Genomic DNA, 14,714 nt, shown 5'->3' with positions numbered 1-14,714 from the left:
AAAGCCTAGATTGACCCTTTTAAACAATCTAATTATGAACTATCCAACATAATTTAGTGTTTTGTTTTTGCTTTTTTGGGGGGGGTATCTGAGTTGGAGAAAGCATCTAAGAAAACAGTTCAGGTAGATCTCAACACAACTAACTGGGCCATCTAACAAAAAAAGCACAAACACACCTGCAACTCCATAACTTTGTTTCAATAGAAAAATAAATTAAAATGGCAATACAGTGTTACTTCGCTTAACATTTCCCTCAAACCACCATCCCTGGCAGGCCCAAAATAGAACGTTTTCACTCACAGAATCAAAGAACTTAATACCTTGAAATACTCCTCTTTCTTGTTTCAGAACATCCATAATGATAAAACTGCTAATATTTCACAGGCTACCAGTAGTCAATCATGAAACATTCAGATTGTGTAACTTGATGTTTCAAAAGATAGGAGGCTATATAAAATGTAAAAGGAAAGTAGTGTGTAAATATCCTGTGTTTAAAGAGAAGTTATATTCAGAACACTGAAAAGCATTAATACTTCATGCTGTGCACATACTGGGAATATTGTTTTACAGTGAATATGCAACAGTTTGATGGAAGTAATTTTTCTTCACTTATTTATAGTTTGGTTTAGGGCACTAAAAACACCTGCACATGAATTTTAAGTTTACAGTAGCCACCGCCCCCGCAATTAAAAGTAATCACTAACTTTTCTTTAAAAAGTCAGTGTTAATATAACAATATGACAATACTTTTTCATCATCATGCAACTTGCCCCAAAATACATGTTGAAGCATTAAGAGTAGTTGTATACTGCAGTACAGATTTTAAAACTTTATGTAAGGGAACTGCTAGGCCTGCCTCACTTGTTGCCCTTCTCTGGCAGCTACCTCACCACCTCCAGCAATAGGAGGTAAGTGGCTTATCAAATTTGTGTCCTCACTTCCCGCCCCTACCCCCCAAAAGCAAAGACAATTTCCCCAAGAAGTGATAACTAAAAGATGAATAATGTGTTTACAAAACACAACTGGACATCTTCCATCATTTTGGGATAAACCAAAATAAATTTTTAAAGTTTCATTTGGAGATTTCAAAGCTGAAAATGCTTTCAGCAAATTCTAATGCCTTAGATTTTAGTATACACTGTCCACTGTTGATTAGGAAACCACTTGCTTTCTTTTTGATCTAAAATTTTAACACTTGAATTCAACAGGTTTTTCTTCTGGAAAAGTTCTTGGCATCCAAGTAAAATCAATACTTTCAGAATAGTCACCGGTATCACACTGGAGCGACTGCTTTAATTTCTAATTTATCAATTAATGTAACTCAGGGATACTGGTGGCCTTGATTCGTAATTTAGTCCTGTCATTATTCCAGAAAGTATGGAATTCAGGGCTTTGGGGGGGCATCATCTGACCCCATTTCTTTTTACCACAATGGTTCCTGCTACAATGTCATAGGCTGTTCGATTATGCTGGAAAAAGAGCAGTGTGATGAAAGCAGGGAAAAAAGAAGCAATAGAAAAATTCTTGATCAAAGCTCGTATAGTGGACCTAAGAATAAAAAAATAAAGCAAAAAAAAAATCAGATAAATGGTATACACATCACATATAGATGACTATCAAGTTCAAAATATGTATTTAAAACATTCAAAGTATAGCTGAATTTTACCATTGATATCTGAGTTACTGTCAAATATATGATCATACTATCTCAGCTAGTTCTAAAGACTTCATCAACATAAAACACTGAAGCTTTCACATGAAAAGCAGTAATGTCTTACAAAGTAAACCAAAGTTTATAGTATTTTCTAGTATTTTGCCAGAAGAAAACCATTCCCTTTAGATACCTTTTCTATAGTCACTCGTTACTGTATGTTTTCAGTATTTAAACTGAGTACACAACTGCAGTCTCGTTTTTTATCTTCTATGAAGCACTAGCATTTTTTTAACCCTCACCCAAGGACATGCTTACTGATTTTAGAGGGGAAAGAAGTGAGGGAGGAAGAAAAACAAATATGAGAAAGAAGTTGTCTCTTGTATGCTTCCTTACCGGGGATTGAACCTGCAACCCAGGCAAGTGCCCTAACCCGAAATCAAACTCAAGACCTTTCGGTTTACAGGAATACACTCCAACCAACTGAGCCACACTGGCCAGGGCAGCACTGGCATTTTAAATTACTGTGTTAAAACTTTTATCAGCTCTCTTTCATTGTGGGATCTTGTGATTTGATTAAAAAACTTAAAAAAGAGAAAACTTTCAACAATAGCTTAGAATGGAAAATTATCCTACAAATATTAACATTTTTGCCTTTTAGTATACTCAAAGGCTGTAGAAAAAGCACAATGGCTAAGATGGGCTCTGGAGCCAGATAGTTGGTTTCAGACCTATTTCCTAGCAATCACAAGTTGTGTTCCACATCCATAAAAACGGGGGTAATGATACCTGTTTTATAAGGTATCATTACCTCTTTTTATAGGGGTAATGTTAGTTACAATCCAACTCTGAATCATTTGGGCAGCAATTCCAGCCAGTATCTTGTTTTGCTCAAATGATTACCACCTACTCACCTTCACAACTTCCATTATCACCCTTTATACCTTCCCCCCAGAAGCAGATGCCAATAGCTAACCATGAGTACTGGGAGTATTACAAGCAGGATGCACGCATGCATGCATGCATGCATTGTTACCAAAATTCTTACTACCTATTCAAGATGGTATGATGACAGGTATTACCAAGTGAAGGCTCAAGGCAGATCAGTACCTGACCCAATATCCACAGGTCTAGAGAATAAAAAAGCTAAGCAAGGCAAGAAGCACTGCCATATCATCGACACCCAATCATCCTTTCATTATTGTGACTTGTATTTCATCAAATGATTCTCTTGAAAATGTATACTGAAGAAGGGTCTACAATCATATAATTGAAAAAACACTCATAAACTTTGTTTTAATGTAAGCCATTTACAGTATGCCATGGAGAAAAAATACCAACATCCTAAAAATACTATATTAAAGGGTATCTTATGAACAATATTGACAACTAAAAGGCTATAATATTTGGAAGTACACAGTAGAACAAGATAAGAACTTACGTTGTAATGCTAACATTTGAGGAAGGAATCACTAAAACCCGACTTGGTGCAATAAGCACTGATGTATCACATGTTACAACTCGAAGCCCCAGCAGAAACTTTCCTGGGGTAGCTCCACCTGCTCCCCAAATGCAAATTATCTAAGGAAAGAAGGATAATTTAGAAATTTACTAGCTCAAACATACCAATTTTATTTATTTTTTATTGATTTTTAGAGAGAGAGAGGAAGGGAGAGACAAACATCGATTTGTCGTTCCACTTATTTACCCATTCATTGGTTGTTTCTCATATGTGCCCTGACTGGGGATTGAATCCCCAACCTTGGCATATCAGGAGGATGCTCTAACCAACCCTAGCTACCCAGCCAGGATTCAACCAACTAATTTTAAAAGTAAGTTTTTCTACCATATTATTGATGTTTTCAAAATTTTAACTTGAAAGAATTTCACAGAATACTCAAAGGTTGACCTTTCAGTGCATATTCTTAAGATGTTAAGAGAACATCTTCAATACCCAGTTGTTTAATGTTTCTTGATGATCCAGTTGTTTCTATGGAAAAATATACTTCAAGTTCCACAACTAATTTACAAGTACATTTTGGACCATGGGACAGAAATACAGTACAAAGAAATTATAAAATGTCTCCATTCAGAGAGGTTTTTTTTTAATTTGAAAAGTTTTATGCTAAAAATATTTGGAAAAATAGAGACATTTGACAAATACATGAATAACTGTAAATTTCCATTTTTTCCCTTGGACTGATAATCTAAAATTAGATAGTTAAGTATCTAATATTTGCTGAAGTCAGTAGCTTACCTCATAGAAACAAACTAATAATCTGTATATAAGAGCCACAACCATCATTTTCTGCAAGTCTTCCATTGATGTGTCTTCATCTATTTCTTCTATTATATAATGCATAGCAAACTTAGAGATATCCCTACACAAAATAATAGTTTTGGGTTATAAAGAATTAGTTATCAGATGAGTTGCATTGACTTGTTTTCTATTAGTGTTAGTCATAAACTTTTATTGAAATTCTAAACTAATCATTAGGTTTCCAACCATCTAGTTTCACAAAACATTAGCTTATTCAAGAAACAGGCAGCACTATCATGAGCAGGCACTGTCCAAGCCCTGGGGATGTAATGGTGAGTGAATTCAACATGGTGTCTGCCTTCATGGGGATTCTAACCAAGCATGGAGGCAGAACAGTAAATAATAATAAAGTGAGATAAGAGGTGTGACAGAAAACCATAGTGGACTATTGAAACACATACCAGGTACATTTAACTTGTGAAGCTTCCCAGAAATAGCATTTAAGCTGAGATCTGAAGGATGACAGAAATTAGCCAGACTAATAAGGGAGAAGGCCTTGGAGCAAGACTGATGGAAGGTATATGCAGTTTGGGATGGCTCAAATATTAAGTATAAGAGGTAACAGTGATTAAGAAATAAGGGTATCTTAAAGTTAAACCATACGAAGACAAGACTGTATCCTGATGACAATGAGAAAGCACTGTAGGAAGGGCTTTAAGGCAGGAAAGGAGCAGAATCAATTTATCATCTCTTTGGTTGTACATCAGAGACCAGATTGAGATAAAACAGGAGACTGAGATACCAGTTAGAAAACTTGTGCTATGATCCAGGCAACAGATGACAGTCACTGAAGTAGAAAGAGTGATAAAAAAATGTTCTGGGTTGAAGGGTATTCAGGAGACTCAACAGAAAGGAGTTGGTACTTGGACATGTAAGAGAGTAATCAATGAAGAGACAGGAAGGTATCACAGTATCACCAAGTTCCTGGCATGAGCCCTGAAATTTGACTACAAGGGTTTGTGTCTGTCACTTATCTTAACAAATTTGTAAATTCTGGGCTTCTTGTAAACCCAAATTTCAATCTCTACAAAAATGGAGGCATTAACTTCTACAGCTCATAATGGTGTAAGATTAAGAATCCATATAAAGAGGTGAGCTCAACGCCTAGCATGTAGAAGGTATTTAGCAAGTGGTAATTACTACTATGATTATTAATACGAAAGGTGGGTTATTCAAATAAATAGCACACTCCACAGTTCGCTTGGGACTTCCCTGATAAAATAAGCAATCCCATTTGGAAATGCCATCTAGCTGGTTAACATAGTTCATCCACCAAAAGCTCTTTATAGGTAGGAAGAGGGAAATGAGTTCTGCCTGAGAAAATAGTTGAATAAAATCAAACCAGGCTTGGGAGCTCCTTTTACCTATTTTTGATGGGTGAGATTTCCACAGCTCTCCCAGAATTTATTACGTATTATTCTCTTTTTTGTAGTTATTTCTTAAAACTAACAGAAAACAAATCTCACAAAGCTCCTATAAAAAAAGTCATGACACTGGCAAGCTGATTGCCCATACGATCACTTGCATGCATAAATAGAACTCAATAAGATTCCTAGACAGCAGGTTTTAATAAACTTTCTGCGCATAGTCTTAACTTACTTTATTCCACTGAGGTGCATAATGCTTAAGACAATGGTTGCTTTTATAAAAAAGAGAATAAGGAAATCCACCATCTCTGCCATAAATCTGTGGGCCAAGGATGGAATAACATACTCTCTGCCTGTAAATTAAAACAGAAAAGTTAGGAAAACGAATCATTTCACATAGGCCTTGGAACCCAAGCTGGGTAAACAAATGGAGAATGTAAAGTCAAGGTACAACTTGCTAATAACACACACACGCACAACCTTGCAAAACCTTGGCATTGACTCCACCCACAGTACATTAAAATACAGCAACACAATTCCACTATTTATGAAGAGTTTACAGTTTGCTTTCACCTCAATGTTTAAAAAATGACTTCACAGGTAAATTTAATAATTTAAGGTACTCAATACATTTTACTAGGGACTCAAAAGGACTGAGGTAATCACAAGCCTATGACACTAAATTATATATTTTTAGTAAAAATTAGGGTTAAACATAGACAATCAGCACAAAGTAAATCCCTGTGTTCATTTTACCTCTTAACTCAGTTTGTCTTGCTTTCTTTGTAGTAATACATCAATGTGTCATACTGAATTCTGAATGGGATCAAATTCAGAAACTTGTCCCATATATCTGTGGCTGAATAAACTAAATGATAAACTATAAAAGTGTAACTAAGGCAAATTATTCTAATTCTTCTACAGAAGCAAACAGACAATATAAAGGTCATTCAGCTAGGCCCAAAGGTTCATAGCTCCATTTTTATTCATGTAAATCTCCTTTTATGTCCATCAGTTCCATTGTCCTTAATAGAAAGGCAATACAGAACTGTTAATTCTGTATTACCATATATTCTATAATGTATAGAAAATATAAAATAAATCTACGACTGGATTATTTCCAGCATTACCCGTTAATCCCCCGACACCCACCCCCACCCCCAAGCACGTTTGTCCCTCCGAGAATTAAGCTTTGAATCTCATTCTCCAGAGCGTGAGATGAAGAGGATGGTTTGAGGAGCAGAGATTTCTTTACACGTGGAACGACTAGTGCCAGGTCCAAATGAAGAAGAAACTATACAGCCTCTGTGTACACTTTGGGAATTTAAGGCCTGGGCAAACTGTAGCTGAAGCACACGAACATCAATCGGAGGAGCAGCAGCAATTACACGTGTGAAAAGCGAGCCTACTCCACCTCCCCTGTAGTTATCTCAAGACCCTTCTGCTCTGCCCAACCGCTTGCTAGCACTTCTCACCTGCCTGGCGCCCGGTGTCGCTCGGCGTTCGAGAAGGGGCGGCGGATCCCACCCTCGTTGCTGGGGTTGTCCGGACAGGCCCCTGAACGTGAGGAGCCCGGGGCCCCTGGCCAGCGACTGGAGCAGGAGTGCCGATGCCGGGAGCCGCCCCCGGGTCAGGCCCGGCAGTTCCGGCGGTCAGGAAGTAGAAGGGGTTGTAATAGCCCAGATGGAGGGGCAGCGGCGCCGCGGCCTGGGGGGCGGCCCCTCCGCCCGAGGGGTAGCTGGGCGGGGGCGGCTGAGGGCTGCAATAGGCTGGGAAGGTTGCCAGGCAGCTGTGCCAGGTGAGGTAGCCACAGTAAGACTGCCACAGCCATTCGTGCACCTGCCGGGAGTACTCGCGAGCGCTCAGCCGCGCTGGTTTCTCCGGCGGCGACCCGGACTCGGGCGCCTCGCAGCCCGCCGACCCCTGCAACCCCGCGCCGCAGTAGGGCGCCACCTCCGCGCGACTCCCGGGTTCGTTTTGCGGCTCCAACTCCTCCTCCGCCGCCGCCGCCGCCCTCTGCGGCGGGAGGCCCGGGGCCTGAGGTTCGGCCTGAGGTGCGTCTTGGGGGCGTGGGGCGGCGGCGGCAGGAGGGCCTCTGAGGGATGGGACCGGTTCGTGGTCTCCTCCGCCGTCGTCCTGCCCGGGAGGGCGGCCTCGGGCCTCCTCCGGCCCCTCTGCCATTTTCGCCTCAGCAGCACCCTCCGCTGTCTGGTCACTGCGCCTCCTCCCGTCCCTACTCGTCCCTCCCCAACGGTCCAGTAGCCACCGCAGCAGCCACAGGCGTCAACAATCTGCCACCGGAAGCGGAAACCCCGCCCCTGTACAGCGTAGTCTGCCCCTGGGCGGAGCGCGGTCGCAGGGAGAGGGAACACGGGTGGTGGGGCTGTGGACCCGGCGCAGGCTTTGGAGATTAGGGGCTTCTCCGCCCCCAGTCCTTGATTTATAGTTTGTTGGCCCCAGACAATTACTGATCCCTCAAACCCCCACCCCCTAAAGGCTTAATCAAGTGCAAGGCACAGGGGCGGCTTTAGATAATCTAAACCCACAGGAGCCTGGACTCAGGAGAAGCTGCTTGTGCTGGAAGAGAATTTCCTAGAAAGCTCCCAGGAATCGGCGTCGCTTTTTCTATTACCGAGGCTCGTTTGTTTTGCTCTCTGGGCACAAAACTTGTTACTTATTTCCTCCTTGCTTTTGTTCCAATTAACTAGTGCTTGGCCATTTGTACTCAAGGTGATACAAGATATATGCCTTTAAGAGGTTAAGAAATTAATAAGCAAACTAAGCTGAAACGTCAAGAGAGTGGCTCAACTGCAGAGATTTTGATTGTAGGAGAAGGGAAGAGGGATTATTTCAGACAGTTGATGAGATTCAGGAAGGTAAGACAGGGCAGCTGATGATATTGGGAGAACTGTGTGAGAGGTCCCAAGAAGCCTCCTTTGAAAGGGACTGAGGCATCATTGTCCTATGTACAATGTTTCTTGTATCTCGTATCTTCTTCAATAAATGTCTCTATTTTTTGTGTTATATGGGTACCTTCTGGACAGACCTTTTTATATACAGCACCTTGGATCTGTATATTTGTATTTTAATATACTTTTCTATGTCCTTAAGTTTTTTGATAGCCATATATATGTACTATACAGAAGACGTACAAGGGCCAAGTATTGTGTGTATACTTGTTAATAAGGATGCAATAAGGTCGCATCCCTATTGACTTTTCTTTGGGAGAAATAAAAGTAAAAGGTGTAAACTTTTGCTCTTAACAAACTAATGATTTGGGGCTGGGGGTTGGGATGGGAGTAAAAGGCAGAAAACTGGAACAATTAAAATTAAAAAAAATGATTTGGTTAAAGAGAAGGACTTTGATGAACCGTTTGAATACCTATTTAAGACAATATGAGTATAATATGAATTCAAAGTAAGGAAAGATCATGGTAGCCTTTAGCTAGAAAGTTTACACTTACAAGTTTGGTTTTAAAGTCAACTGTGAGGCAGATGTAATGTTTAATCAAAAAAGCATTCCAAGTTTGGGTTGCAGACACAGGAGAAGCAGAAACAAAGAAATGAAGATGGCATGGAACGAGTGTGAAATACTGTGCTTATTGAAGACATGGACTTTGTTTTGAATAACACTGATTATATAATAGCTAGCACAGTGCCACCCACATAGCAGAGAGGTAATCAGGATTACTGGTTGCAATTGTCAGAAACCCAATTGCAACTGATTTAACAGAGAAAATTGTAAGTGAATTTTTTGCTGACTTGGATAACTAAAAAGAACAGGAGTAGTTTAGGTTTAAAGGAAATCTAGTTACAGATAATCAAACGATAACTTCAGGAGTCACTTCTTTTTTTCCTCACTGACTTTGCCTTTGAGAAAAGTTAAGAGTGTTTCTGTTTCTGTAATAAGAAAACTTCATTCTAACTGGCTTCAGCAAAAAATAATTTTGTTTTCCCTTACATAACCAACAATTTCAGAGCTTCTACATTTAATAGACATTTCAAGAGAGAGAAGAGAGGCAAAGTTCAAAGAAATACTGGCCAATAATTTTCTTGAATTAAAGAAAGAATACTCTTTAGATTGAAGAAATATCAAATCCTGAGAAAATAACATAGATCATGATGAATTTAAGAGAAAGAAAAATTTAATGATCTTAAGAACAGCATTTAAAATATATCTTGTCTACAAAGAAATGACATTTAGACAGGAAGCCAAACTTGCAAAAGTAAAAATATATGCTGAATATAGTGAACAATACATATATTACAGAGGGGGAACTATTGACAACCTTGAATGCTATAACCAAGTGAATCATCACTCAAGAATGAGGATGTGGTGTAATGGACCACCACAAATCTGAACAATATTCTGATCAACCTTGACCCCTTCTGATCATACTCAGCTAAGGATTAGAGTCTCAGGGATATAGAAAGAGAGTATTCATGAGTCAAAATATGAATGGATTCTGGAAATGTGGTAGTACATGAGTTTGAATATCCATGAATTCCCACATAAAAACAGTATGTAGTGAAGCCAAAAATGTATGGAACAACATTTGTAACAAAAGTATTGTGGATGACAGTTAACTCCACAAACCCCAAATTCAAGAAAGTGGGGTCAAACCACAAATGCAAAACTTTCACAGTGTGAATACTAAAAAAGTCACTTAAAAACTATAAACATATTAAGAAAATCATATAGGACATGAAAGAGTACAAACAGAATAAAAAATTCAGAAATGAAGCAACAGAAGTTGAAAAACAAATAGAAATAAAATAAAAAATGATTTCAGAAAAGAATACCATTCTAGGAGGGAACACAGGAGTAAACAAACTCAATAGATGGTGCCCAAGAGAACTAAAATTTGAATGTGAGATTTTCTTAAGTCAAAAAGAAATATTGAAAGACACTAAAATGATTTGAGAGAAATGATAGATATTGGAAATAGGCAAAAAGATGCAACATATGGATAAAGAAGTCTCTGATCAAGAAAACCAATTTGGCTAACAGAACAAATACAACACATTATAATTCAAGAAAACTTTTCCTGAAATATATATACATATATTTACATATATTTTTATATGCATGTGTATATACATATTTAAAACCACATACTGAAAGAGCATACTATGTATCTGGGAACATTGAGAATGAACAACAGGAAGCCAAACTTGCAAAAGTAAAAATATATGCCAAAGATAGTGAAAAATATATATATATTATGGGGGGGGGGGGAACTATTGACAACCTTGAATGCTATAACCAAGTGAATCATCCAATTTTTACTCCATTTTATGCTGCTGCCCCCTTTGTCGAATATTAATTGACTGTAGAGACTTGGGTTTATTTTTGGGCTCTCTGTTCTGTTCCTTTGGTCTATGTGTCTGTTCTCATGCCATTGAGAATGGCCATCATAAACAAAGCAACAAACAACAAGTGGAGAGGTTGTGGAGGAAAGGGAACCCTAGTGCACTGTTGGTGGGATTGTAGACTGGTACAACCACTCTGGAAAACAGTATGGAATTTCCTCAAAAAAACTAAAAATGGAATTGCCTTTTGACCTAGTAATTCCACTGCTAGGATTATATTCTAAGATCCCTGCAACACCAATCCAAAAGAACCTATGCAACCCAATGTTCATAGCAGCACAGTTTATAATAGCCAAGTGCTGGAAGCAACCTAAGTGCCCATCAGTAAATGAATGCATCAAAACACTATGGTACATTTGCACAATGGAATTCTATGCAGCAGAAAGAAAGAAGGAGCTCCTACCCTTTGCAGCAGCATGGATGGAACTGGAAAGCATTATGCTAAGTGAAATAAGCCAGGCGATGAAAGACAAATACCATATGATCTCATCTTTAACAGGAACCTAATCAACAAAATGAACAAGCAAGCAAAATATAACCAAAGACACTGAAATTGAGAACAGGCTGACAGTGACCAGAGGGGAGAGGGGAGGAAATTTCAGGGAAATGGTGAAGGGTTTGCAGGAACAATTATAAAGGACACATGGACAATAATTGGGGGGGTGGAGACAGGGGAGGGAGGTGGGGAGGTGGGGGGGGGGAAAAGGCAGAAAACTGTACTTGAATGACAATTTTTTAAAAAGAAAAGAAACAAGGGCTTCTTGGAGAAATGGGTGGTTCTAGGTCTGGGACAGGAAATATATAGAATGAACATGAAATATCTTGTAATACTAGAGAGCAGAACTATTCAAGACTACTGAAGGTCATGTTCAAAGGACTTAGGAGACAACTTAAAGAGGCTTTCATTGGCCAAAGATGTGACATTGTGAGTTTCAATAAAGGTAATAATTAGAATGGAGTGAAACCCATTAAGTATGTTTATATTCATAGTAATATGTAACCTTACCAAAGGAATTAAACCTGAGTCTGATCAAGTCTCTGGATCCAGCTGCTGAATTAAACTTTCCATGTTGAAATACACCGTGAGTGTGGAATCTGTAAAATGCAGACTATGAGGAACCATACAAGTCAGATAGCTGCATTCTTCAATAGATGAATTGTAAGAAAAAGAAAGAAATGAAGAGGATCATTAGATTAAAGGAGGCTTAAAAGACATCAAATTAAAAAAAGAGCAAGGCTAAATTATAATGTCTATGTATACACTTAAAGAAATACAGAAATATGATGGCCATCAAAGTCAGGGTGGTGATTACTTTTGAGGGAGGGAGGAGGGAGCAGTTTGTGACTGAGACACAGCAGGCAAACAGGCTTCTGTTGGGAACTGATCACAAAGATATTCACCTTATAATAGACCATCAGGCTGTTAGAGAAAGTGGCAAAAATGGGGAGTTTTTCTCTCATACACCTAAACTCTGATGGATATACTTCAGTGAGAGGGAAATGGAACTCAGAAGCAAGGAATGAGATTAAAAAAAAAAACTAAGAAAATTAGATCCTGTAAGGATTTAATGAGTTAAATCCTTAGTGAGCTGATCGTGTGCATTCATCACCTTTCCAAAAAACCCATTGAAAAAAAACAAAGGTATAAAGTTATAAACCTACAAGATGGATATAATTTGGCAAGGTAGAAGCCCATTGACTTAAGGAGGAGATGCTGGGAACTTGGAGGAATAAGGTGTTTTGCAAAGTGGAAGTGAAGCACAGTCCTTACAGGAAGCCGAGTAAAAGTCTGTATGCTGAATAGTGGCTCTCATCCCTAGTTTCCCCCCAACTCTGTTCTTAAAAATCCTGTCAGCCAGACCTATGCCTCCTAAGCTAGATACTGAAATATTCTTTTGACTGAGTGGTTGCAGAGAAACCTATGTGTTGCTATTTGGGGATCCAAGAACAAAAAATTTGGCTTGCAGCTTATCACTCTCCCCTAACACCTACCAGGGTATAAAAATAAGAGCCTTATGAAAAGAAGCTTGAAAAGCAAAAATAAAACCTGTAAATATGGAAAATAATATTGAGATATGGAAAAGGATATGGATGAGCATTTGACAATTTAAAAAATAGTTGCATATACATACAGAAAATGAAAATATAAAGAAAGGCAATCATTAATACCAGGAAAAGCAAGTCTTCTATGTTAACCAGAAAGCGGTCTATATTGCGTTGTTTTGAGTGCCTGTTGGAACTTAAAAAGAAACTTTCACGATGTCTGGAGCCCTTTATGTTCTGCAAAAGAAAGAGAAAGGTGACCTCAAATTCTTTGCATCATGAACCCACTTAGGTGGCACCAACATTGACTTTACATTATAAATCTGAAGGGAACCTGGGAAAAACTTCTGTTGGCAGCTTTGCGATTGTCACCACTGAAAACCCTGCTGATGTCAGTGTCATTTCCTCCAGAAATACTGATTAGAGAGCTGTGCTGAAGTTTGCTGCTCCCACCGATCCTGCTCCTATTGCTGGACACTTCACTCCTGGAAGCTGCAGTAACCAGTTTCCTGGGAGCACCAGCCCCTCACAGAGGCATTTTTGTTTTGTTTTGTTTTTGTTTTTGGCAGAGGGGAAGGGAGGGAGAGAAACATCAGTGTGTGGTTGCCTCTCGCACATGCCCCACTGGGGATCTTGAGGCACATGCTCTGACTGGGAATTGAACTGGAGACCCTTTGGTTTGCAGGCCAGTGCTCAATCCACTGAGCCACACCAGCCAGGGTTAACAGAGGTATGCTATGTTAACCTGCTTACATTTTGTTCTGTGTAATGCAGACTCTCCTTTGCGCTATGTAGACATTGCCATCCCATGAAACAATAAGAGAGCTGACTGAGTGTGTCTGATGTGGTGGATGCTGGTCTGGGAAGTTCTGCAGACTCATGGCCCCATCTCCCATGACCATGCATGGCAGGTCATGCCTGATCTCTACTTCTACAGAGGTCCTGAAGAGATTGAAAAGGAAGAGCGGGTAGCTCCTGAGAAGGCTGTGACTCTAGCTCTCAAAGCTACTGCTCTTCAAGCTGAGGTCACAGACTTGTCTGAAGGTGTGCTAGTGCCCTCTGTGCCTATTCAGTAGTTCTCTACTGAAGACTGGAATGCTCAGCCTGCCACTGCTCAGAGCACTGAATGGCCAGGAGCAACCACGGAGTAGTCTTACGCTGTTACACAGACTCTTAGACATAAAATGGAAGTAAGGGTGATAAAAAATAAGCAGTTAAAAAAATTCAGGAAAAGAAGAAAAAAACCCAAAGAACAGAATGGGGGCTGGGAGTGGGGAATGTGGGGCAGGGTATTATCATTTTTCTTTAACTGTATTAGTTTTTTAAAACCATATATATAAAACTATATATATAACTATGTATATCTACATAGTGCAGAGGAGAGTGTGTTACATAGAACAAAGGCAGGCAGGTTAACATAAGATGCTTCTGTATGTGTGTATATTTATTATTATATATATAAACTATATCTTATATATACATTTTACTGTAATAGCAGCAAAAAAGGAAGGAAGGAAGAAAAAGAGAAAGGTGGGGCTAACTTTCAGGTATGGTTACCTAGACGGGGTACAGATAATATCATCAGAATCAGGGGTCTGTCTCAGCAATACAAGGTGTTTTTATTTTTTTTTTATTTTATTTTTTTTGTCTCAGTAGAATTGAATTTTGAATGGTGACTGAAAGTGGTTGGATATCCATCAGTCTAAAAAGACCACCCGTGAGTTTCTGTTACAGGGTCCTTGGATTGTATCTGGTTCCTGGTGACTTTAAGATCCAGCTGTTCACCTTTCCTTTTTCCTTTTCACTTCATGAGTGACACACTTTTTAAAAAATTATGTTTAATGATTTTAGAGAGAGGAATGGAGGGAGGTGTAGAGGGGGACAGAGAGAGATAGAGAGAGATCTATGTAAGAGAGAAGCATGGATCAGCTGCCTCCCATATGCACCCTGACTGGTCAAA

General features: G+C 39.3%; 1 protein-coding gene and 1 pseudogene across 1 annotated transcript; one reads left to right on the top strand and one right to left on the bottom strand.

Moving 5' to 3' along the window:
• Positions 1 to 677: 677 nt before the first annotated feature.
• On the bottom strand, positions 678 to 7,629 carry FAM8A1 (family with sequence similarity 8 member A1). Its single transcript, XM_045847111.1, has 5 exons — positions 6,814 to 7,629; positions 5,571 to 5,691; positions 3,909 to 4,032; positions 3,093 to 3,232; positions 678 to 1,548 (listed from the first exon to the last, which is right to left on the bottom strand). Exons 1-5 carry the CDS (start codon positions 7,517 to 7,519, stop codon positions 1,404 to 1,406), a joined length of 1,236 nt encoding a protein of 411 aa, XP_045703067.1. The 5' UTR covers positions 7,520 to 7,629; the 3' UTR covers positions 678 to 1,403.
• Positions 7,630 to 12,970: 5,341 nt separating this feature from the next.
• LOC123824036 lies at positions 12,971 to 13,905 on the top strand (annotated as a pseudogene).
• The last annotated feature ends 809 nt before the right edge of the window (positions 13,906 to 14,714 follow it).

This window comes from Phyllostomus hastatus, unplaced genomic scaffold (genome assembly GCF_019186645.2).
Source record: "Phyllostomus hastatus isolate PE091 unplaced genomic scaffold, TTU_PhHast_1.1 phas_contig_524, whole genome shotgun sequence".
Taxonomy (NCBI): Eukaryota; Metazoa; Chordata; class Mammalia; order Chiroptera; family Phyllostomidae; genus Phyllostomus; species Phyllostomus hastatus.
Note: the sequence above shows the minus strand (reverse complement) of the source record. Positions and strands in the feature narration are given on the sequence as shown.

What these genes read in the sequence shown, in the direction of transcription:
- FAM8A1 (XM_045847111.1), bottom strand. Translation starts at nt 7,519, where the DNA reads ATGGCAGAGGGGCCGGAGGAGGCCCGAGGCCGCCCTCCCGGGCAGGAC. An exon ending in ATGCACCTCAGTGGAATAAA is followed by an intron (nt 4,033 to 5,570) that starts GTAAGTTAAGAC and finishes TATTTTGTGTAG; the next exon opens with GGATATCTCTAAGTTTGCTA. An exon ending in TCAAATGTTAGCATTACAAC is followed by an intron (nt 1,549 to 3,092) that starts GTAAGTTCTTAT and finishes TTTTATTCTTAG; the next exon opens with GTCCACTATACGAGCTTTGA.